The sequence below is a fragment of the Moschus berezovskii genome, chromosome 12, assembly GCF_049115385.1.
Source record: "Moschus berezovskii isolate FMDL1 chromosome 12, NW_MosBer_1.0, whole genome shotgun sequence".
Classification (NCBI taxonomy): domain Eukaryota; kingdom Metazoa; phylum Chordata; class Mammalia; order Artiodactyla; family Moschidae; genus Moschus; species Moschus berezovskii.
The window spans coordinates 38,157,051-38,179,769 of NC_142471.1; the positions used below are offsets into that span (position 1 = coordinate 38,157,051).

Below are 22,719 nucleotides of genomic sequence, written 5' to 3' on the forward strand. Positions count from 1 at the left end.
TGTCAAAATGATAAAGGACTTAGTGACAATGAATTCTAGGTTGTCTGGTTTGAACAAAAGTGGCATTTTGGGGGTTAACTCTGCATTATTGAGCACTTATATTTTAAGGTAGCAATTTTTCTATCTTTTCCCTCTATCTTTTTCTTGTTTTTTAAGTTTGGATATGTTGAACTTCAAGTGCCTTAAGTTTCCAAGGATTTGATGTTTAGTACATTTCTGCTGACCCTTCATGTCTTCTTGGTCTTGATACTTGGGTTGCACCTTTGCATTTTTTCTCCTCACTGTCATGTGTTCTAGGAAACTGTAGCTGTTCCATCTGATTTAGCATTTCTTTATCATCTCTTGTGTATCTGGTAATATGGTAACTGAGGTGGGGGCTGGACATGCAGGACCTGGTACTTAAACATGGAGCACTTCGGCTTTTACAGTCCTTAATATCATTCTCATAATTTTTTATGTCAGCCAGAATGGGTACTCCATAAAGTCTCTTTGAAAGTTTCTTTGGGAAACTTCTCTTTCTTATTTTAATTTGGAGGACAATTGCTTTATGATATTGCGTTGAACAATGTGAATTGGCTATAAGTATACATATAATCCTCTCCCTCTTTAGCCTCCCTCCCAACTCCCCATCCAGCCCTTCTAGGTCATCACAGAGCACCAGCTGAGCTCCCTATGCTATACAGCAACTTCCCCAGCTTCCTACTAGCTATCTATTTTACATATGGTAGCTGGTGGGCTTCCATCTGTGGGGTCACACAGAGTCGGACATGACTGAAGTGACTTAGCAGCAGCAGTGTATATATTGTCAATGCTGCTCACTCAATTCATCCCACCCTCTCTTCTCCCGGGCTTCCCTGCTAGCTCAGCTGGTAAAGAAGCCTCCTGCAAGGCAGGAGACCCCAATTTGATTCCTGAGTTGCAAAGATCTCCTGGAAAAGGGATAGGCTACCCACTCCAGTATTCTTGGGCTTCCCTTGTGGTTCAGACAGTAAAGAATCCACCTGCAATGTGGGAGACCTGGGTTCCATCCCTAGGTTTGGAAGATCCCCTGGAGGGAAGGGCTATCCACTCCAGCATTCTTTCCTAGAGAATTTCATGGACAGAGGAACTGGCAGGCTACAGTCCATGGGGTCCCAAAGAGTCTGACAAGGCTGAACGACTTTCACTCACTTTACTCCTTCCCCCGCTGTGTCCATACGTCTATTTTCTATATCTGCATTTCTATTCCTGCCCTGAAAATAGGTTCATCAGTACCATTTGGGAAACTTCTCTCGATTGACCTTTTTTCACACCCAGAATTATAGGGAAGATCCCAAGGATGGAGGTGGTGGCTGGGCTAGGGTCAGGATTGAGGGTACCATGCTAAGTGAAATAAGTTAGAAAAAGACAAATACAATATAAAATCTGCAAGGAGATCCAACCAGTCCATCCTAAAGGAGATCAGTCCTAGGTGTTCATTGGAAGGACTGATGCTGAAGATGAAACTCAGATACTTTGGCCACCTCATGAGAAGAATTGACTCACTGGAAAAGACCCTGATGCTGGGAGGGATTGAGGGCAGAAGAAGGGGACGACAGAGGATGAAATGGCTGGATGGCTTCACCGACTCAATGGACATGAGTTTGGGTAATCTCCAGGAGTTGGTGATGGATAGGGAGGCCTGGCGTGCTCCGATTCATGGGGTCACAAAGAATTGGGCACAACTGAGCGACTGAACTGAACTAATATCACTTTTATGTAGAATCTAAAAATTCCAGACTTAAAGAAACTGAGAGCAGAATTATGGTTCTAATCTCCATCTCTCAATGGATTCTAGTTAAGCACACAGTAGAAGTAACATGTTTCCTATGCAAAGACAACATTAAAGTTAAGTCTAGTTATCATCTGAACTCACTCTCTAAGCCATTCTTACACAGAAAGGAGTGTGGAGCTCAAAGACACTGGTGTTGTCTTTGGACTCTTACATTTGTTTTTCTGCTTCTGCCCTGACACTTGACACAGTCTGCAAATGCTTAAGCAGGGATTCAGACCTAGACCTGCAGGGCCCATGTAGCTGTACTGCCTATGCCTTCTTCATGATCCATGCAGAGAAGGAAGTGCTTGGATTTCTGAATATTAATATTAACATAAAATCTAAGATTTTTAGAGAGGGAAAGATTTTGAATAAGTAAAGTGAATGATGTTCATTTTTATGAAGGAATCTGAAGAATCATGTCAATGTTTAGACATGATTTCAAAGCTGCAATAGCATGTAAAGGAAATGTGAGAGAAATAGAAACTCCCAGTGTCAAGCACTGTCTTTATTTTAGGTTTTATACCCACCTACCATTTTCCAGTACTTTTCTTACAGTTTCAGTATGTGCTCAGAAAAATGGGTGTAGGGTGGATGGGGAGAAGATGAATGGATTCCTGAAAAATATCCCTTCCTAATATTCTTACATTGATTCATAATAAAGTGACTAACAGCATTTGGCAAGAACAGCCTTGACTATACACATCTTAAAAGAGTCTGGGACTCAGCAGGTGAGCTGCAGAGGATTGAAGGATGCTCACTCTGGAGTTGGGCTTCTCTGGGTTTTAATTTTGCCTTTCCATTTACTAGCTGTGAAATTCTGAGCATATTGCATGATCCCTCTATGCTTCAGTTTCCCTTCTACAAAATATTTATATCTGATTAATAGGTTTATTCCAAACATTATTATCACGTGTTAACTTCTAAGGTCTCTGTTACGCTAAGACTATCTGGTTTTAAGTGTTGTACCTATAAGAGCTAAAGACAGGTCTAGACCATGAGAGGGTCTGATATATAGCAGTGTGCTTCGTTAGTTATATTGACTGTTAAAGTTCCACAGTGGTTTTATTCTACTTGGTAAATCACCACTGCTCATATTCCCCTGAAGAAAACCTCTCCATGACATCCAGTATGACCTGCACAGAGTACCTAAATTTCCTCACTTATTATTGCAGAAGCCAAAGAATTATGATCTGGCTCCAAAAGGACCCTGCTCTATCTATGAACTGATTTATTCTAATTAGACTTGTCATCTCCATATTACTTATTAAATATTTTAAATATTACCTCTGTGTCTACTTGACAGGCAAGAAATTTGAAATTAGGAGAAAGTTCTTAAATGAACAAACATACAAATATTTATTGAGAAACAATAAACTATTTTTCACCTGAAACCAATGAACATTAAAAAAATAAACCCTGATTATTAGCAATCAGCCTCAGGTACATTCACGTAGGCATAGGTATATTTTTCACCATTTAGTTTCAAAAACATTATTATGGCACAGTTGTTACAAGGTGGTGTTTACCTTATCATGCTGAAGGTATGTGTGTGTCTCTGATGTTGGTATAATCATCAGTTTTATAGCTATTAAAATACTTATTCACTCTGAAAGCATACATTAAGCATCTACTATATGTCAGGTCCTGGGATAAATTAGAAGGATTTAGAGATGACCTTGCCAGGTCCACAGGAGCTTGGAGTCTGGTTTGGGAAAAAGGTACAGTAGATATGTAAACAGTTGAATTGTAGTTCAGGAATTATTCATGAATTAGAGGGAGAAATGAAGTGTTATTGGAATTTCAAATACCTGTATCCTGAGAGATCTGGAGAAGGGTTCAGTAGGAACTCACATTTCACATAGATTTTAAACAGTGAGAAATGTTTTGCCAGATGAAAACCTATTGTCTGTGTATAGGTCAAAAGAATAGCGTATGTAAAGTCACAAAGTCATAAAAGGCCTGATCTGTTCCAGTGTTCTTGCAGCCAGGGAATGTGAGAGGAACATGGGTAAGTGAAGTCCCAGGAGGCCTTTTGTGTTTGGCTTATGTGGGGAATTGCAGGAGTGAGAAGCACTTGTTAACGAGATCACCAGGGGATTTTAGGCAGCTAGGGCATGCTATCAAGGTGGGTGCATCACCTGGTGACTGAGCAGCACACTCTCGCAGAAGCACAGGGAGAGTGAACCAGAGGCTCTTGCTACAGGACCAAGAGGCTCTCACCACTGTACATCACATAAAAGTGCTTCAAGGCGATAAAGATATCATAGAGAATGAACACTTCCCAATTTGAAAGTCATCCTTACAAGGAAAATCAAATACCAGAGGGTTGTTTAGGGAGTGGGCGTGGTATGGAAGGAGAGCTGGGTAATTGAGGGCTAAATTAGCCACTCATTTAAATACCTCAATGCACCTGATTTGGAAGAGCGGCCCAGCCCGGAAACCAGTTAGCATTAGCTGAGGTCCTGTGATGGAGAAGCTCGAAAGGCCTCACCAACAGGCCTCACGGATTTAACCTCGGTGTTCTTCTTCCTTCGGGAAACCAAGATTGGATAACCACCTACAGAGGGCCATGTTCTTTCCTGGGCTGACAGTATTGGGAATTTCTCTGTACATGTTGCTGCTCCCATATAAGTAAAGTCTGAAAAAGTGGGAAGTGGGAAGTGGTCCTGCTTGCAGCCAGTCTATCATGTTTCCAAAACAGCAAATGTGGTATTCCAGCCAGCTACTCTGAATTTACTTGGAACCAGAGGAACACAAGGCTGCTCTACAAAAAACTTCCAAATATCTCCGTCTTCTGACCCATGAGAGGAAGTGACTGCTGCTCTTTGTCAGTGATAAATCCTCTTCTGGCCTGGGTTTTTAAGCAATGTGTTCATGGTAAGATGGCCCCTGTTTTTCTGAAGGTTAACTCAGCCCATGGGGTAGTTGCTGTATAGTTCAAACTCCCCAATCAGGCTGTTTTTAGAAAGAATAAAGTCTCTATGGGGACTTTAAACACCTCATCTCTAAGGTAAAATTCTCCAATTCAGGGTTGGTGGGAGGATATTGTCTGCTTCAAAGAATGAATGACAAAGAAAGGAAAATTAGGGGAACAGGGCCCTGACCCAAATGAGGGAATCACCCATGAGAAGAGCCCTGTGCTTGGCTATAAAACCTGAGGGATTTTGTAGAGAAGAACTAGCTAATGGGAGTTTATTTTTTTGCTGTATGTTCTGATGTCTCATAATATGTGCTCTGGATGGAATCTGTAGATTACTATGAGAGTCTGTGGGGTGCAGGGCAGCCCCCTGCAAAGAGGAGCCCATGCAATGGTTACAGGGGGTGTGGAATCGGCCATTTGAACAGCTATTACCGATGTACTGAAAAGGAGGGCAGGTATTATGTATAAGGTGAAGACAGAAACAGACAAGGGCTTAGAAGGATTTTGATTGTATTTATAAGAGCTAGGGATATACACTAAATTATTTTCCAGAAGGATTTTTTTTTTTTTTGGCATTATGTGTTGTATACACATTAAGCAAACTGTAATGTGGGTAATTCATTTTAGGGTGACAAACAGGGATACAGTAGACTTATAATGAGTATTCCAGGTGAGATAAGATGGAAAGATGTGGCAGCTTCTGGAGATACTTAGGAAGTAGAATCACCCACTGATATTTGATGATTCATGGGGAGGGTCAGAGGGATGGACTTCTGGCCTGCCCAAGCGAATCAATAGTGTGACATTAGTTGTGATTTAGAATCCTGAAGGAAGAATAGGGTTGTGGGGGAAGAACAAGAGTTTAGTTTTCTACCATTTAATTTTTAGGTGTCTTTGGGATACCCATCATGAAGGGAGAGGTAGGCAGATTGAGCCCAGAAAAACCTGCAGGATGGCAGATTGAACTCAGGTGTAACTTTGAGAGTTATTGTCATGCAGATGATATCAGGCAGGATCACCCAAGACAGCTGTTCTTGAGTTTAGAGTGCATGCAAATTATCTGGAGAGCTTGGTAAGCATCATCTCACCAATCGCCTCCAGCGTTTCTGATGCAGTAGGTCTGGAATGGGGCTCATGAGTTATCATTGCTCATATACTCTCAGATAATGCTGATACTGCTGGTCTAAGGACCACACTCAGCGGAGCACTCACCTAGAAACAAGTAAAAGTTGATTTTCCCCCACCCATCCTGCCATAAAAAAGAGAAAAAGAAGTGGTCCGTGGGAAGCAGTCTAGTGGAACAAGTCAGACTGTGTTGGTCGAATCCAGAAGCTTCCAGCTCAGAACCATGTGATCTTGGTTGAATAACATAAATCTCTAAGATTTAATTTCCCCATTTGTAAAATGAGGATGGTAAGTAGTAGCATAAATTCATAGTGTTATTTTAAGGCCAAAAGATAGCTAAAGGAAAATGCTTAGTGTCCCACTGAGTATATGTTAGTGTTATTTAAAAAGTATTCCCTAAGTAATCTATTTTTAAATAGAAATTAGGTGACCAAAACCAAGAAGAAAGGGGAAAATCGGCATTATGTAATAGTAGAAGCCAATGAAAGGTTTTTCATGAATATGGAAGTGACTGAGTATTAGATGCTTCTGAGAGTTCAGGCAAGATGAGGGGGAGAAAAAATAACTTTAAAAAATCTATTGGATTTAGAGAGATTGCTAGTGACATAGACTGAACCATTTTATAGGGTGATGTGAGGAGCAGAGGGATGGTGCTCCAGTGGCACTAGCTAGTATTTGTGTGTGTGTGTGTCAGTTTAACTTATTTTATTTTATTTTTCAATAATTAATTTATTTTTTATTGGAGGCTAATTATTTTACAATATTATATTGGTTGGTTTTGCCATACATTGACATGAATTCGCCCCGGGTGTACATGGGTTCCCCCTCCTGAACCCCCCTCCCACCTCCCTCCTCCCTTTATCCTCCCTCTGGGTCATCCCTGCACACCAGCCCCAAGTATCCTGGAGGCTAATTACTTTATAATATTGTGGTGGTTTTTGCCATACATCGACATGAATCAGCCATGGGTGCACATGTGCCCCCCCACCTGAACCCCCCTTCCACTTCCCTCCCCATCCCATCCCTCTGGGTTGTCCCAGAGCACCAGCTTTGAGTGCCCTGCTTCATACATCAAACTTGCACTGGTCATCTATTTTACATATGGTAATATACATGTTTCAATGCTATTCTCTCAAATCATCCCACCCTCGCCTTCTCCCACGTAATCCAAAAGTCTGTTCTTTACATCTGTGTCTCTTTTACTCGCTGGTATTTTTTTTTAACTACTGTGATTGAATGCAGTTTGTATAGGTATGTGTATATGTGTAGGAAGAAGGGCATATATTCAGCTTTAGGGTAAACGCAGCATTTACCCTATAAATTTATTTACCTAATTAAGTAGCATTTATTTACCCTATAAATAAAATCCCCATGCATTTTCATTGAACAAACTATGTCCTGTGTAGGTTTATTTAACTTGATACAGTTTTTTAAAAACAAGATTTCAAGCTGAAAGTTGGCCCAGGTATGTCACACGGTTTGATATGGGTCCTTTCTACATTTTTTTTTGCCAGAATTTATGGCTCTGGAATTCCTCAGGAACTGTCAGTTCTCACAGCAGCACCGTGACTTAACTGAACTTTTAAATTACTTGCCCAACACTCCCCAATTCTCCCACGCTAGCAAAGTGAACAATTGTCTGATATTTGGCAGCAGGGAGAAAGCTATCTTTGCTGTTCACCAGCTGAGAAATGGTTTGTTTCCCTTTCAAACACCACTGCATTCTTCTTGCAATTTTCCTTGACCGTTAATACTTTATAACTCAGTTTCATCCAGTGTGACTTCCTGGGAGCCTGATAAGTGGCAGATTCTAGAGACGATTTTAATGTATGGCAGCATGTCTCATTTACACAGCTTCCATCCATTGAAGACCTTGCCAGAGTCAACAACCATATTTAAATGGTTCTAGACTGTAAAGGTATTTTGCTAATACTAAAATCTGGTACATTGTATCACCAGATTCTTAATTTTTCTTAGAGAATTGTCATGCCATGAACTTAGTAGGGGAAGGAGGAAAGTGCTTCATGAATCTGACACTTGCAAGTCAGGCGTGTGAAGATGGATTTAGGGTCTAAGCTATGCCTTGTCACTCTCTTCCTCAGGTCTTTCTGCTCTTCCTATCTAGAATTTATTTTCCTCTACCAATTAAATCATGCCCATTCAAGATGTAGCTCCAATGCCAACCCTTTGGGAAGTCTTTAGAGATAACTACAGTGTGAATTAAACTCTCCCTTTCTCTGATTATCTGTTACAATTATTATCTGTAATAACCCATGTAGCACTCTTGTTCCTGCAACAAAATCTGTGTTCCCACAGTATGCAGTGTTGTGCTGGCGAAAGAGAAAACCTTCATAAGTAATATTCAGGTTCAAGTTAGTACTTAGGGGAGAAAACCAGTCATTGTTTTAATTCATTAATAAATTAACTTTCATTGCAAAATCTGCTGGGATTTCTATCTTCCAGCCTTACATTTTCTTCCCATTTTGCCTTTAATGAATTAACCACCACCACTTCCCACTGTGCATTTAATTACCGTACTGATTGCTTACTATGTATGCTATGTGGTGTGGAAAGAATACAGAACTTAAAAGCAAAATACTCTTCCTGATCTCCAAAGAGACCAAAACCCATAAAAATAAAGGGAAACACACTGACTACATAAAACAAGTGCCAGGTGAATGGTCTGGATAGTTGCATAGCCTTTGTGGTCCCAAATGAATGGGCGCTGTTTATCAAACTAGTAACCACACATCCTTGACCTGAGGCCTTGAACTTTGCTCAGGTGCTTGGAAGACCCATCCTTACCACCATTTCCATTCATCTTAAGCCTTCAGTTCAGTCGCTCAGTCATGTCCAGCTCTTTGCAACCCCATGGGCTGCGGCACGCCAGGCTTCCCTATCCATCACCAACTCCCGGAGCTTGCTCAAACTCATGCCCGTTGAGTTGGTGATACCATCCAACCATCTCATTCTCTGTTGTCCCCTTCTCCTGCCTTCAATCTTTCCCAACATCAGGGTCTTTTCAAATGAGTCAGTTCTTTCCATCAGGTGGCCAAAGTATTGCAGCTTCAGCATCAGTCCTTCCAATGAATATTCATAGTTGATTTCCTTTAGGATTGACTGGTTTGATCTCCTTGCAGTTTAAGGGACTCCCCTTCATGCTCTCTCTTTCAGAATATTTTTCCTACTTATTTTTTCCTCCTCTCTTTGCCTCCAGTCTGTGGAGTTGATTTTCTGCTCTTATAAAATTCTAAGCACTTTGCCTAAATTGCTTTTGGAACTCTTCTCATCTCCTAACTTCTAAACATTTATTCGTTTAGAATTTTTCTTTTATGATGATAACAAAGTGTGTGCACTTGACTATATAGAACATTTAGAAAAACACTCATGTTATAAAAAGATCATTCTTCTATAAACAACTATTTTGTGCACCTGTGTCAGGCCATCTGTGAAGTGAAGTGAAATTCGCTCAGTCATGTCCAAGTCTCTGCGACCCATGGAATATACAGTCCATGGCATTCTCCAGGCCAGGATACTGGAGTGGGTAGCCTTTCCTTTCTCCAGGGGATCTTCCCAACCCAGGGATCAAACCCAGGTCTCCTGCATTGCAGGCAGATTCTTTACCAGCTAAGCCACACGGGAAGCCCCAGGCCATCTGCAGGGCTGTGGATCAGAGATGTGAAGAACTGCTGTGCCAGCTCCTGGTCCAGGATGTGTAGTTCATGAGCTAATGTGGTAGCGTGGTGCCTGATAAGTACTTTGGAGTAAGGGGGAGTCTTGGAGGTACTTTGGAGTAAGGGAGCATCTTGGAAGACAAATCCAAATTTATGGGAATATTTGATCCCTTCTAGTTTCCTTGCTTGGACCTTTACCCCTGTAATTTTTTGAAAACAAAAAGAACTCTGTAACAATTTTATTTACCAGATGTCATTCCTAGAAAGAGAAGATGCACTTTTGAACTTTTAAAACATGACAAAATAGTACCATATACTGCAGCTATCTATTTTATGTTTGTAATGTACTTAATCTGAGAAGGCAATGGCAAGCCACTCCAGTACTATTGCCTAGAAAATCCCATGGATGGAGGAGCCTGGTGGGCTGCAGTCCGTGGGGTCGCTGGGGGTCGGATGCGACTGAGCGACTTCACTTTCACTTTCACACATTGGAGAAGGAAATGGCAACCCACTCCAGTGTTCTTGCCTGGAGAATCCCAGGGACGGGGGAGCCTGGTGGGCTGCCGTCTATGGGGTCGCACAGAGTCGGACACGACTGAAGTGACTTAGCAGCAGCAGTAGCAGCAGCAATGTACTTAATAGGTCAAGAACAAGTGTAAACATACATGGATGGGCTTCCATATGTATGTGCTACATATATGGAGGTGGCACAGTGGTAAAGGATCCACTTGCCAATGCAGGGGACGGAAGATTTGGGAGTTTGATTCCTGGGTTGGACAGATCCCCTAGAGAAGGAAATGGCAACCCACTCCAATATGATTGCCTGGAAAATTCCATGGACAGAAGAGTTTGGGGGGCTATAGTCCATGGGGTTGCAAAGATTCAGACACAACTGAGTGACTGAGCTTACATATATGTATATACTTATAAGCATAGCTATAAATATCAGAGGGTATCATCCAAATTGCTACTGTCTCTTTGTTGGACTATGTTTGTTCATAACTAATAGAAAGCCTAACAGTGATTTAGACAAAGTATACATATGATTTACTTTACAAACATATGTAGGTGACCTTAAGAGAAAGCATAGAAGCCAGTGATATCATTAAGGAAATTCCCTTATATTTGGTATATATATTTGGTATGATGCCTTACAAGTATAAAACTTCACCTTATGGTGAATTTGATTTACTTTTCCCAACACCTCTGTGATTTTAGGTGACTAGTGCTATATGGATAGTATATAGTGAAATGCACAGGTAAATTGTTACGATTTCAGATTTATTGACACCTGCATTTCATTTAACTATACAAGGATCAATCCTAGTGTTCTATTGTGTATCAAATTACTTAAAATACTTAATGCTTTTTAGAATCTAGTCAAGTCAGGGTGAGGAATAAGGGTATGTTGTTTGGTCGCTCAGTTGTGTCCAGTTCTTTGTGACCCCATGGACTGCAGCATGCCAGGCTTTTCTGCCCTTCACCATCTCCTGAAGCTTGCTCAAACTTCAGATTCTCTAAGCTATGAAAATAGAAAATGTGAGGGCATGTTATACCTGACATTTCTGTCCTCTCCCACCTCAGACTTTTGCAGAAGTATTTTATTTGGTTCTGATCCTGTGTGTTGTACTGATGGATGGTAATATAATGGGAAAAGCAGTTGGCAGAATTGGGCGGTAACCACTGGAGACAATAGTTGTCAGATGGAAACTAATTGATTGTAATTGCTTTGCCATTGTATTGCTCGTGGAGTCTGTAGCTTGTTAAAACCGCTGATTGTAAAATAAGGATCTCAGTTTTTATCCTGCAGGTTATGTTAATGAAAAACTGTTCTTAGAGGAATGATCAGTGAATATCAATAAACAGATAATAAGAAATTAAAGGAAAACTTAACTAACTGATCATGAATTAATATACTTCAGCAGTCATAGTAGCAGTCAACTGTGTGGTGGTTCATAATGAATTTTTGGCTCAGAGTTCTTGAATCTTAAATATTCCCATAGAAAGAGAAATTGATTCTGTGTAACTGTTTATCACAAACTGTCTGAAATAACAAATCTTCCCTGTAGAGGAGATCGCCTGGAAAACAAACCAAAAAATTCTTTTGCAGAGCCTGTAATGCAAGCCAAAGTATGTTAACAGGCAGATATTTTGAAGTAGAAAAAGCTCCCATTGTAACACTAAGAAAAGATTAGAAGTGGAGTTTTCAAAGCTCATGGTATATAAATAGTATGAGTGGGGGTCTGTGTGAATCTGAAGGCAGTAATATTTATCAGTATTAAAATGCGTATACTAGAATGATAAAATTAACGTTCAGTTCAGCTGCTCAGTCATGTCCAACTCTTTGCAACCCCATGAATTGCAGCATGGCAGGCCTCCCTGTCCATCACCGACTCCCAGAGTTCACCCAAACCCATGTCCATCGAGTTGGTGATGCCATCCAGCCATCTCATCCTCTGTCGTCCCCTTCTCCTCCTGCCCCCAAACCCTCCCAGCATCAGGGTCTTTTCCAGTGAGTCAACTCTTTGCATGAGGAGGCCAAAGTATTGGAGTTTCAGATTTAGCATCAGTCCTTCCAATGTTAAATTATGTCTTTTTATTGTAAGATATGTATTACTTTTTATACGATAATGCTATGTTTTATGATCATATCTTTTCCCAATGGCAGTTAAACCTTAGTGATATTAAAGCTGTCAGATTTATTGAAGACATTTTTTACTGAGCACCAATTCTGATTAAGGCTCAACCTCTGAACTCAAGGAACTCAGGACAAAGAAACATAAATGTGTAAACAAGTGGCTACTTTCAGCATTGAATACAGTGATGCAAACAATAAAAGGTGCTGAGGGACAAAAAGGGAAGATGACATAAGCTCTGAAGGATTTCTGGATGTTTTCCAGCAAACAAAAAGATGGCCCAGGAAAAAGGATCAGTGTTATAGTTCTGGTATTGGGGAAATAGGATAAGAGTTGGAAATGGGGTTGTATGTTTTAGGATGCAAGATGAGGTTCAGTTCAGTTCAGTCACTCGGTTGTGTCCGACTCTTTGCGACCCCATGAATCACAGCATGCCAGGCCTCCTTGTTCATCACCAACTCCCGGAGTTCACTCAAACTCATGTCCATCGAGTCGGTGATGCCATCCAGCCATCTCATTCTCTGTCGTCCCCTTCTCCTCCCGCCCCCAATCTTTCCCAGCATCAGAGTCTTTTCCAGTGAGTCAACTCGTCGCATGAGGTGGCCAAAGTATTGGAGTTTCAGCTTTAGCGTCAGTCCCTCCAATGAACACCCAGGATTGATCTCCTTCAGAATGAACTGGTTGGATCTCCTTGAAGTCCAAGGGACTCTCAAGAGTCTTCTCCAACACCACAGTTCAAAAGCATCAATTCTTCAGCACTCAGCTTTCTTCACAGTCCAACTCTCACATCCATACATGACCACTGGAAAAACCATAGCCTTGACTAGATGGACCTTTGTTGGCAAAGTAATGTCTCTGCTTTTTAATATACTAAGTGAAAGAGGAGAGTGAAAAGGTTGGCTTGAAGCTCAACATTCAGAAAACAAAGATCATGGCTTCTGGTCCCATCACTTCTTGGGAAATAGATGGGGAAACAGTGGAAACAGTGTCAGACTTTATTTTTTGGGGGCTCCAAAATCACTGCAGATGCTGATTGCAGCCATGAAATTAAAAGACGCTTACTCCTTGGAAGGAAAGTTATGACCAACCTAGACAGTATATTAAAAAGATGAGGTTAGGCAGGCAAAATTCTACTTGGCCTAGCACTTCTTTTCTCTTCTTAGGGATTTGGAGTTATTCCTGTGGGAAAGGGGCTCATTGAGGCTTTTTAGGTGTTGGGAGAATATGAGTAAATTTTCTTCCTGCGTAATAACTCTCCCCTTTATTTGGATGACGGGCAGAAAGAAGCTCATTGTGACCTCCGGTTAACAAGCTAGTACAATGGCCCTTGCTGTTGAACATTATTATTAGTCTATATCTATGTAAAGGAAGGCTTCCCAGGTGGCTCAGTGGTAAAGAATCTGTTTGCCAATGCAGGAGGTGTGGATTCGATCCCTGGGTCGGGAAGATCCCCTGCAGAGGGAAATGACAACCCATACCAGTATTCTTGTCTGGCAATCCCATAGACAGAAGAACCTGGCAGGTTACAGTCCATAGGGTAGCAAAGAGTCAGACACAATTTAGCGACTAAGCACACACTATATATAAAGGAAATTAAGAGCTTATATGATGAATCATGTATTCCTCTTTGACTTTTCACATACATTTTTTTCCTTGAATGTTGCAATGGAATTGGTGCTAATATTTCAGTTGCTTAAAACTCTGAGACAAGAATGTCTACATGCTCTAACAGATTTCTTCATCCAGTAGAAAGCACGTACTTATTATTAGTTTCATATTTAGAAACCTGATATAGAGATATAACTTACTTTAAAAATGTAAATGATTATGATTTTTCAAAAGCACATGTAAGATAATGCTAAAAAAAATGGCAGTAATTTAGTCATGTTAAATATTTACCAGAATCATTCTTTATATTTGAGATTATGTTTCAGAATTTGGAACATTTGCATTTTAATTACATAATGAAAGGAGAAAGTGAAAGAATAATTGCCTTAGCTATTAGCAAATTACAGCTGTAACTAAAAAATAAAATAAAACACAGAAACTGACATTGGTATCCATAGAAGAGTATGTACGTTGATCAGATGTTTAATGACATTGCAGAACAATAAAAGGAATACACTAAAAGGATTTTATTCAATCCTTTAATACAACATGTTTCTTAACATTGAAATTAATGAAAGCTAACTTGAGGTTTTTGATTGTAGGGTCATTCAGCTTTTGCTGTTAACGTATCCACTGATGAGACTTGTCTAGAGTGATTCCAACTGTTAAAATCTTGTGGAAAAATAAGACAATTGAGTCCAGTAATTGTCTCAGTCCTACCTGCTATAACAGAGTACCACGGACACGGTGGTGTAAAAACAACAGAAATTTCTTTCTCGTAGTTATGGATGCTGTAAAGTCTAAGATCAAGATGCCTGTGGATTCAGTGTCTGGTTAGGACTTCCTAGTTCATAGAGGGCTATTTTCTTGGTGTGTCTTCATATGACTGGAATGGGTGAAGGAGCTTTCTGAGGTCTCTTTTATAAGAGCATTAATCCCATTTAAGATCTACTCACCTCCCAAAGACCCCACCTCCTAATACCATCACTGGGTTTCAATATATGACTTGTGTGGGGACATAAACATTCACTGTATAAAACGGTCATACTCAGTTGTGTTTTTATCAGTCCACTGAGGGGTTCATCCTGTCTGTCTAGTTCCTAAGGTCAGCAGTCACGAGAAGGTCTCAGTGTGTATCTAGGGTATCAGAATGAGCTGCTGACAGTATTTCATTGTGTTCCTCATGACAGATACAACAACATATTCCACGGAGAGATCCGAGCACTTCAAACCCTGCCGAGACAAGGACCTTGCCTACTGTCTCAACGATGGCGAGTGCTTTGTGATTGAAACCTTGACCGGATCCCATAAACACTGTCGGTAAGTCCCAGTGGCGACTGACACTAAGGGCAGGTCCTCAGAGAGGCCTGGAGATGGAAATCAGTGCTGAGTTCAAGAAACATATAATGAGATACACATAGTCTGGTGCTGGAATGGCAGAATCAACAGTCTTAATAGGGGAAGAACAAGGCTGGTATCTTTGGTATTTGAGGAAGATAAAACTGAATTTTTGCATGACAAAGCAAACTGCTCATCTAAGATCTAGAGCCTCAATATTTATTGTGAACCAAACCCCAGAGGCTGTAACTGTGTCCAGAGAAAACCACATCTTATTTTGATTCTGCCCCTGTTGATTAATTTCAGTCCCCCACCCCGCTCCACTTTTTTTTTCTTTTAACACCTGTGATGATGAAATACTCTCCAGCAAGATGTTGTAAATGAAATCATAGTCCTGTTATAGTCTAGGTAGAGAACTACTCAGGGAAAATTCCCGGTGGAGATCAAGAAGGTGTTTAATTGGTTTTTAGAGACATAAGGTTATATAACTGCTAAAAATAAAAACAAGCAGAGATAAATAGTTGGTTTTGTAGACACTGCAGCTTTAAGCTTCCATAGAAGAATCAAATTAGCATCCAAAAAATACTTCCCACGGAGCTTTTATTTTCAGCGCTACCCTGGTAATTTGTTTTTCCTTGCAATTGTATATGCTTCAGTGATTATATATATCCACACCCCTTTCCTTCTCTTTATTTACTCTTCTCATATGACACAGTTATTAAATTAATTATTCTGAATCGTGAAGCATGGAAAATTATGACTTTCTTCTCTTGCTATTGCTATTATAAAACTTCATTCCATGTTGTTTTATTAAGATGGCAAAGAGAAATGTGTCTTATGGTTTTGAACTTAGAATGTGTCAGCAAACCCTGTCTGGCTCCACAAGCCAGCTTTGGTTCAAGGGGGTGGGGGTATGAGGTGCCATAGTGGCCAGTGACTCAGGTTTGGAAGAACTGATCAATGATAGTGGCTGATCTCTGTAAGAACCACCCCACCATGTAGCCCATTCCTTTCTTCACCCTTCACATGGGTGGCTTTCATGTGACGTGGGAAGTGCCATTACACTGACTTCATTTACAAAACTTGCAACCCATTTATGTTCTCTGTAAACCTGAGTTAGGGATCAAAGGCAGTGGGAGAGGTTCCTTTCCACATTTCTCTTCTCTTGCTGTATTTATTAGATCAGTGCAGATACAGGTAGAAAAAACATGGCTGACTTGAAGACCTCAAAAGAAAAGCCAAAAATGAGCTACCATTTCAAATCACAAAGTGCCTCCATACTCTTTTAGATATCCAACTATGTGTTAATGTTGCCTTTGCCAGTCCAGTGGTGTCATGTGCAATAGGTAGTGCCATCAAATAAGTTTGAATTTATAATTTATTGAAGGGATGAATCAGAAGTCTCCCCTAAAGCAGTGATGGTGTTTTACCCCAGGGAAGCTTCAGATCAGTCCCCACCACTATATGCAGGGAGGTCTGATTTATCTTTTCCAATAGTGAGAATGTCGAAAAACAAAAAAAGAATTCCTATTGTTTAACATACAGCCTTGCTATATTCGCTATTAAGTTCATGGGTATATTAGTTTGCTAGGGCAACTGTAACCTAGTACTGCAGATTGGGTGTGTAAACAACAGAAATATATTTTACCACAATTTCTGGAGTCTCGAAGTCTAAGATCAGGGTATCGGCAGAGTTGTTTCCTTAAGGGCCACAAGGGAAGGATCTCTTCCAGGCCTCTTCACTCAGCTTATAGATGACAAACTTTTCTGTGTGCCTTTTCATGTTCTTTCCTCTGTACAAGTCTTTATCCAAATATGCTTTTTCAAAAAGGACACCAGTCCTATTGGATTAATGTGTACTCTAATGGCCCTATTTTAACTTAAATGCTTCTGTAGACTCTTCAAATATGGTCACATTTTGAGGTCCTAGAGGTTAGCACTTCAGCATATGAGTTATTTGGGAGACACAATCCAATGGATTGTGGATCTCAGGTCCAGAAAAAAAAAAAAAAAACTTTTGTATATGTATACATGTCTAATTGTTTTAAACATAGACAAGCAGAGGTATATCTGTGGCTTGGCTGGAAATGTGTAATAATTTTGGCCTCTGTCTTCATATTTTGTGCATATTTCAGCACAGACAACCTGTTATTTAACATGGAGTCACAACATAGCTAATCATGACAAAAGACCAGCCTCAGACAGGACTGGGACTCGAGTAGGTTAATAGATGCCTATAAATCTCCTGGTAGTGTGTATGAATAAATCACACATCGCATGTGTCAGCGATTCATCTCCCAGGCTCTGCTATGAATAAAAGGCTTACATTTGTTCCTGCTTCAGCCACTTCTAAGAATTCCAATGTAGTTATTCATAATGTGCCATTTTGTACAGTGCTTTAATATGTTTCATTTATTCTTCTCCACTCGACAAATGTTTATTGAGCATCTCTTATCACCAAGATACTGTTGAATAAATAAATACAGAAATGAACTTTGGAATTTAATGGCACTGCAGTTTGTAATGCACTTGGGGTAAATGAAATACTTCATCTCCAGGAAAGAAAGAAAACAAGAGAAATGACTTTCATGTGACTGGCATGCTACCAGGGCTGTTACTGATGTATTACTAAGTGGATTATGTCATAGGTTAAAGAAACCACAAGTTAGTAGATTGGAGCAACAGTGTTAATGGGTATACCTGCATCTAGCTCATTAAGTAGTTTGCTTTTTACACATATGCATAGATTAAACATTCAAACCTGAGAGAAGTTAAGATTATGCATTTTTAGTATTTTTAAAATAAATTGTAATCACACTGATCTGAATCAAAGTATTTTTTTCCCATGATTACATCATGGGAAATTTTATGTTTCCTTGGCAAGGAAGAGTAGTAACAAAAAATTAAAATTACCTAAAACTTCTTATCCTCCCTGATAGAGATCCTGAAAGTGTATGCCCCAAACTGCAAATCCTTGCAATAAGGGGAGCTTCATGGTTTTCAGTTTGTTATTTTCTGTCTTCAGTGCATTTTCAAATCTTTGAAAAAACTATTCACGGTGAAGATAGTTAGAAATTATAGAGCAAACTAATGAAAATTTAAGAGGAATAGCAAGATCCTAAAATAACTTGATAGGTTTTAAAGAATAATAAATAGGCAAACCTGGTATTGCAAAATTTACAGTTTAAGTCACAGATCATTGATTGGCTGATTAGTAAAAGCAGAACCTTTTGTATTGTGGAGGTTAGTGTAGAATAAAGAAAGATTCATAAATTGGGAAAATGAGTCTGGTTTTTGTGTAAACGTGGTTGGCTTATCAGGTAAAAAGTTGAATTTTTACTTCTTATATACCAAAGGTTGTTCTTAATGAATTTAAAAGGTAATATAATAAATAAAGTATTAGAGAAAACAGTAAATAAAATTATATATTTCTTTACATCAGCAATTGAAAGTAAAAGAAAAAAGCAATGAGCAAAAAACAATGAAAGGAAAAATGAACAGCCTGATGCAACTTTTTTTTTTCATCTGAATGTCATAAGTCAAAATTGAAAGAAAGTGTCAGTAAACTACAATAAACATGGCAAGGAAGTGATATTTTGATGAAGTCACATAGATCAATAAGAGTAACACTAAAATTAAACCTCGATGGGAAAATGGGCAAAAGACAGGAACATCTTCTTCCCTTGAAATGGAATCCAAATAACCAATAAGCATGAAAAATACTCAGTCTCACAGAGAAATGCAAATTAAATTGTTTGCTTATCATATATTGTAATGATGTTTAAAAGTATTTTGGCAAGGATGCAGTAAAAACCATCATCTCATTCACTAAACTTGATGGAGTGTACCTTGTTAAACATCTTCTGTAGGTGATGCATCAGTGTGTTTCCGTATCTTTACATTTTCTTCTAAGAGTTAGCTTAGAGAAATATATATGTATATTTGATTTTTAAGAGCATTCACTATAGGATGTGTAATAGCAAAACAAAGAAAACTTGAATTTTGATGTCTATATAATTCAGAATGTATCTATACCATGGATGAATTCAACATAACTTGAATTTTCATAATTTTAAGACTATGAAAATGATCATTATATCATGTTATGTACAAAATCAGGATGTAGATAGAACTGTAAATATGAACATAAATAGCAATCCAGTTCTGAAAAAGAACTAAATAAAAAGGCTAATAGGATTTACAGCTGTTGTCTTCTTTGAACCTTGAGGTTTCCAAGATCATTATATTGCACACTTATTTCACTTACGTAACATCTGGTTAAGACACTTGACCCCTGCTTCTCATCTTTCCATTAAGAAAGACAGTGTTCCTGTCTTTGTTACATGAAGGTCATTATAATTCAGTATTATTAGGCTGATAAGAGAATTTTCAATTAAGTCATTCTAGATTAAACACTATAAAGTCTGTTGGGATGTGTCTGCTCCTTTTATTAAACTTTAATTTATGCTCTTATAATAATCATTTTCTATGCTGAATTCATGTGTTTTGAAATATCAAAAAAAAATGGATTGAGTAATAGGACGATACATTCTTCAGAAATTAAGCTGAGTAGAGAAGGAAAGGAAGTACTAGAAACACCTTGAATCAAAGTATCCTGAATAAAAGCAGGGTATTCTCTAATATATTTATTTTTATGCCATTTCTAGAAATTTTAAGAACTTTGAAAATGGTGCCATTTGTTGCATATTTCACTGGAGTTGAAAGTAGTAGCCATTGTAACTGAAAAGATTGCTAGGCGTTTGAATGGACCAAACATGTTTTGAGGCCAAATTCAAGTTAAAAGGATGTGTGTCTTCTGAATTGAAACTCATGAAATGTTGCACCAGCCTTGCTACAGAAATGGATTTTCAAAACTTTGGAAAGCATAACATTTGAGCTAAATTTGACCTGTAGTGATCATTTTGGAAATCTATCAAGCAATTCATTTGAAGATGCTTGAATCACTTGAAATATGGAACTGATGGAAAGAGAGGCAAGCAGTCCAATAGCAACCATTGCCCGAGGCAATACTTCCATAAAAGTGCTGATGGAATGTACAGCTAGCTGGGTGAAATGCTCATAGGAGTTGGTGAATGGAAGGGGGGAGGGTTTGAAAGGGGAGGAGAGCCCGACCAGGAGATGCTGTTCTTTACTGTATCTAGTTCTGCTTCAGTAGGTTTTGAAATCAAAGCTTCCATTTTTATGCAAATTGATTGGGGACATTTAACGATATGCCTGTGATATACTATATAAAATTACAGGACCATCCCTATCAGTGCTTTTGCTCCCTCACTTTGGAAGTCCATTAGCTCTTCCACCCAGGGAAGGTCCTCTTTATCATAGGCTTCTCTAGTAAGTGCTCTGAGAGTGGCCACTGATAATTCCCTGTGGTTGTAGCAAGTCAGAATGGAAATGGGGTTTTGGCATACATCCCTAAGCTCCATTGATGGGAGAGAATGGAGGCTGAAATGTCTGTAAATCCAAGCCTAGTGGCAGAGTCTCAGTGGAGTGGAATTGAATAGCAGGGTGAAGAGCCTTGGAAGCACTTTCAAGTTCATCAGATAATTGTGTCCAGGAGAACTTTAACCACAGTCCAGATGTAATTTGAGTAATTTGCAGCAGCCATGTTCATAGTAGGTGGTCTACTGACTGCCCTTGTCAAGAAGAAGTGAGCCAAGTAATCACTATGCATCTGTTTCTTTTCTGTGGATGAAGATTATCAAAATAGTCTCATTAACTCAGAAAGCGAACAAACCAAAAACAACACAGTGAATGTAGTTTTGCAACTTAATAAATCCTAGGCGGTCATTTACTTCTTCCAGTTTAAACTGTTTATGTTCCACCAGAGCTGGTGTTACTCAAAGGGCTACTGAAACACCAGAAGACCAGAAAAGCACATTTGATAAAGAATAACAGCACATCTTTTAGTTGATAACCATAGATTTTGTTTGCTTTTAATTTTAATATTTTATTACTTGATTAGCAGCTCTCCTTAAGGCATGAAATGGTTTCTTTAGGTAGTTGTTTATGATTGGGGTTTTTTTTGTTATATCGAAACCATTTGTGTGTTTAAATTGCTTTCTTACATGATTTAGGGTAAGAGGTACATGAGGCAAATGTGGGTGTTCAAGATGAAGATATTTGAATTAAAAGCTCTACTCAGCTTTATGCTGGCTTTGTGTGTTTTTGGCTCGTCATTTAATCAGAAACTTCAGTCTTCTATTTAAAGGAGAGAGAGCGAGAACATACATGTGCCAGTCAACCAGACACATTAATACCTGCCCCCAAAATGTAGATGCTAGAATTGAAAGCAGCAGAATATAGAAAAACACTAAATGTATAATAGACATTATACATTTAGAACATGTAATTCTTCTTCCTATCTTCTACCCATGTCGAAACCAAACAAAAGCATGTATGCTGGAATCCTATGAGAGAAATTGAGTGGGTCTCATCTGCTTATTTCATTAAGAGAAGTCTTAGGCTCAAAGAGGGGAGATCACTTGACTTGTACCAAGGCTTTGAGGTTGGGTACTCAGTCTCCCAGCACACAGAGTTCAGCTTAGACCTACCAGTGTAAGTTAAAGAAAACTCACTCAGAGACTTATTTAAAAACACAATAATACCTGATCATGGGCAAGAACACTTTTCAGAATCAAGGATCATTGTAGCTATTCAAGCAGTAAATTTAGGAGAAAAGCAGGAACAAGAGGCCACCTTTTGTTAGGGGAATTCTCTCTGTTGACAATTCATGGAGAGAGGAATCCCCTCTTATTCTTCATACCATTCAGGTGGAGGACCCTTCACATATTTTCTCTACAACAGCCCCGGTTCTGCCTCTCCAGGCATTTGCTTCCTGCAGGTAGCGGGTCACAGTCCTGTTATGGTTGGGGCAGTCCGGGAGTTTGTGCACCACCAGAATGCTGTGATTTGCATGTGCCACAGTTCAAGTGGAGGATAGATTATTTTACTAAGTTTATTTAAATAAGAGCATATATCCATAAGTATCATTTTAAATAGTGATGAACTGTTTGTACGGATGTGAACCACACTAACCAGGGTACCACAGACCCTGCTGGGCAGAACATCTGAGCCATCACCATACTGATCTGAGAATGTTTTGCGAATGTTTGCCTGAGGAACCTGCCCAGCAGGGTCTGTGGTACCTTTGTCTACACATACAACAAGATGTCAATCTTTGTGTACTCTAGTAATTACATTCCCTAAGTGGAAAAGCATATGCAAATCTACCTGATAGAATAAACCCGGGGAATGCTTATATGATGCATCCTATGTGTCGGGCACCCATAGCAGCCCTGGAGGGATGTAGCAATGACTGAGGCCAAGGGCATTTCTCAGGTTATACAACAGTGGAGTAAGGACTCAGACTAAATAAGCCGATTCTAGGATCAATGCACTTACCCTCTCCACTAACATCTTTCCTTTAAAATCCTATTGGTCCAAGGACTCTAAAATCCCAACTGCTTAAAAATACCACCTGGGAAGCCCATATAAGCTCTAGTATCTTCTAAGATATCAGTATTAGTTATATATAAATAATGATATATAACTAATATATACATATAAATTCTCCAGCATAATTTGAGTGACCATATTATTGTC

General features: G+C 39.3%; 1 protein-coding gene across 6 annotated transcripts in view; it reads left to right on the top strand.

The window, feature by feature from the left end:
* The window catches only part of NRG3 (neuregulin 3), a 1,266,499-nt gene that overhangs the window by 527,357 nt on the left and 716,423 nt on the right, over positions 1–22,719 (top strand). For all 6 annotated transcript variants that reach the window (XM_088842474.1, XM_088842475.1, XM_055425322.2 and 3 more), the window contains exon 2: positions 14,949–15,078. In XM_088842474.1, the coding sequence (XP_088698600.1) occupies positions 14,949–15,078 (130 nt within the window). The remainder of the gene's footprint in view (positions 1–14,948; positions 15,079–22,719) is intronic.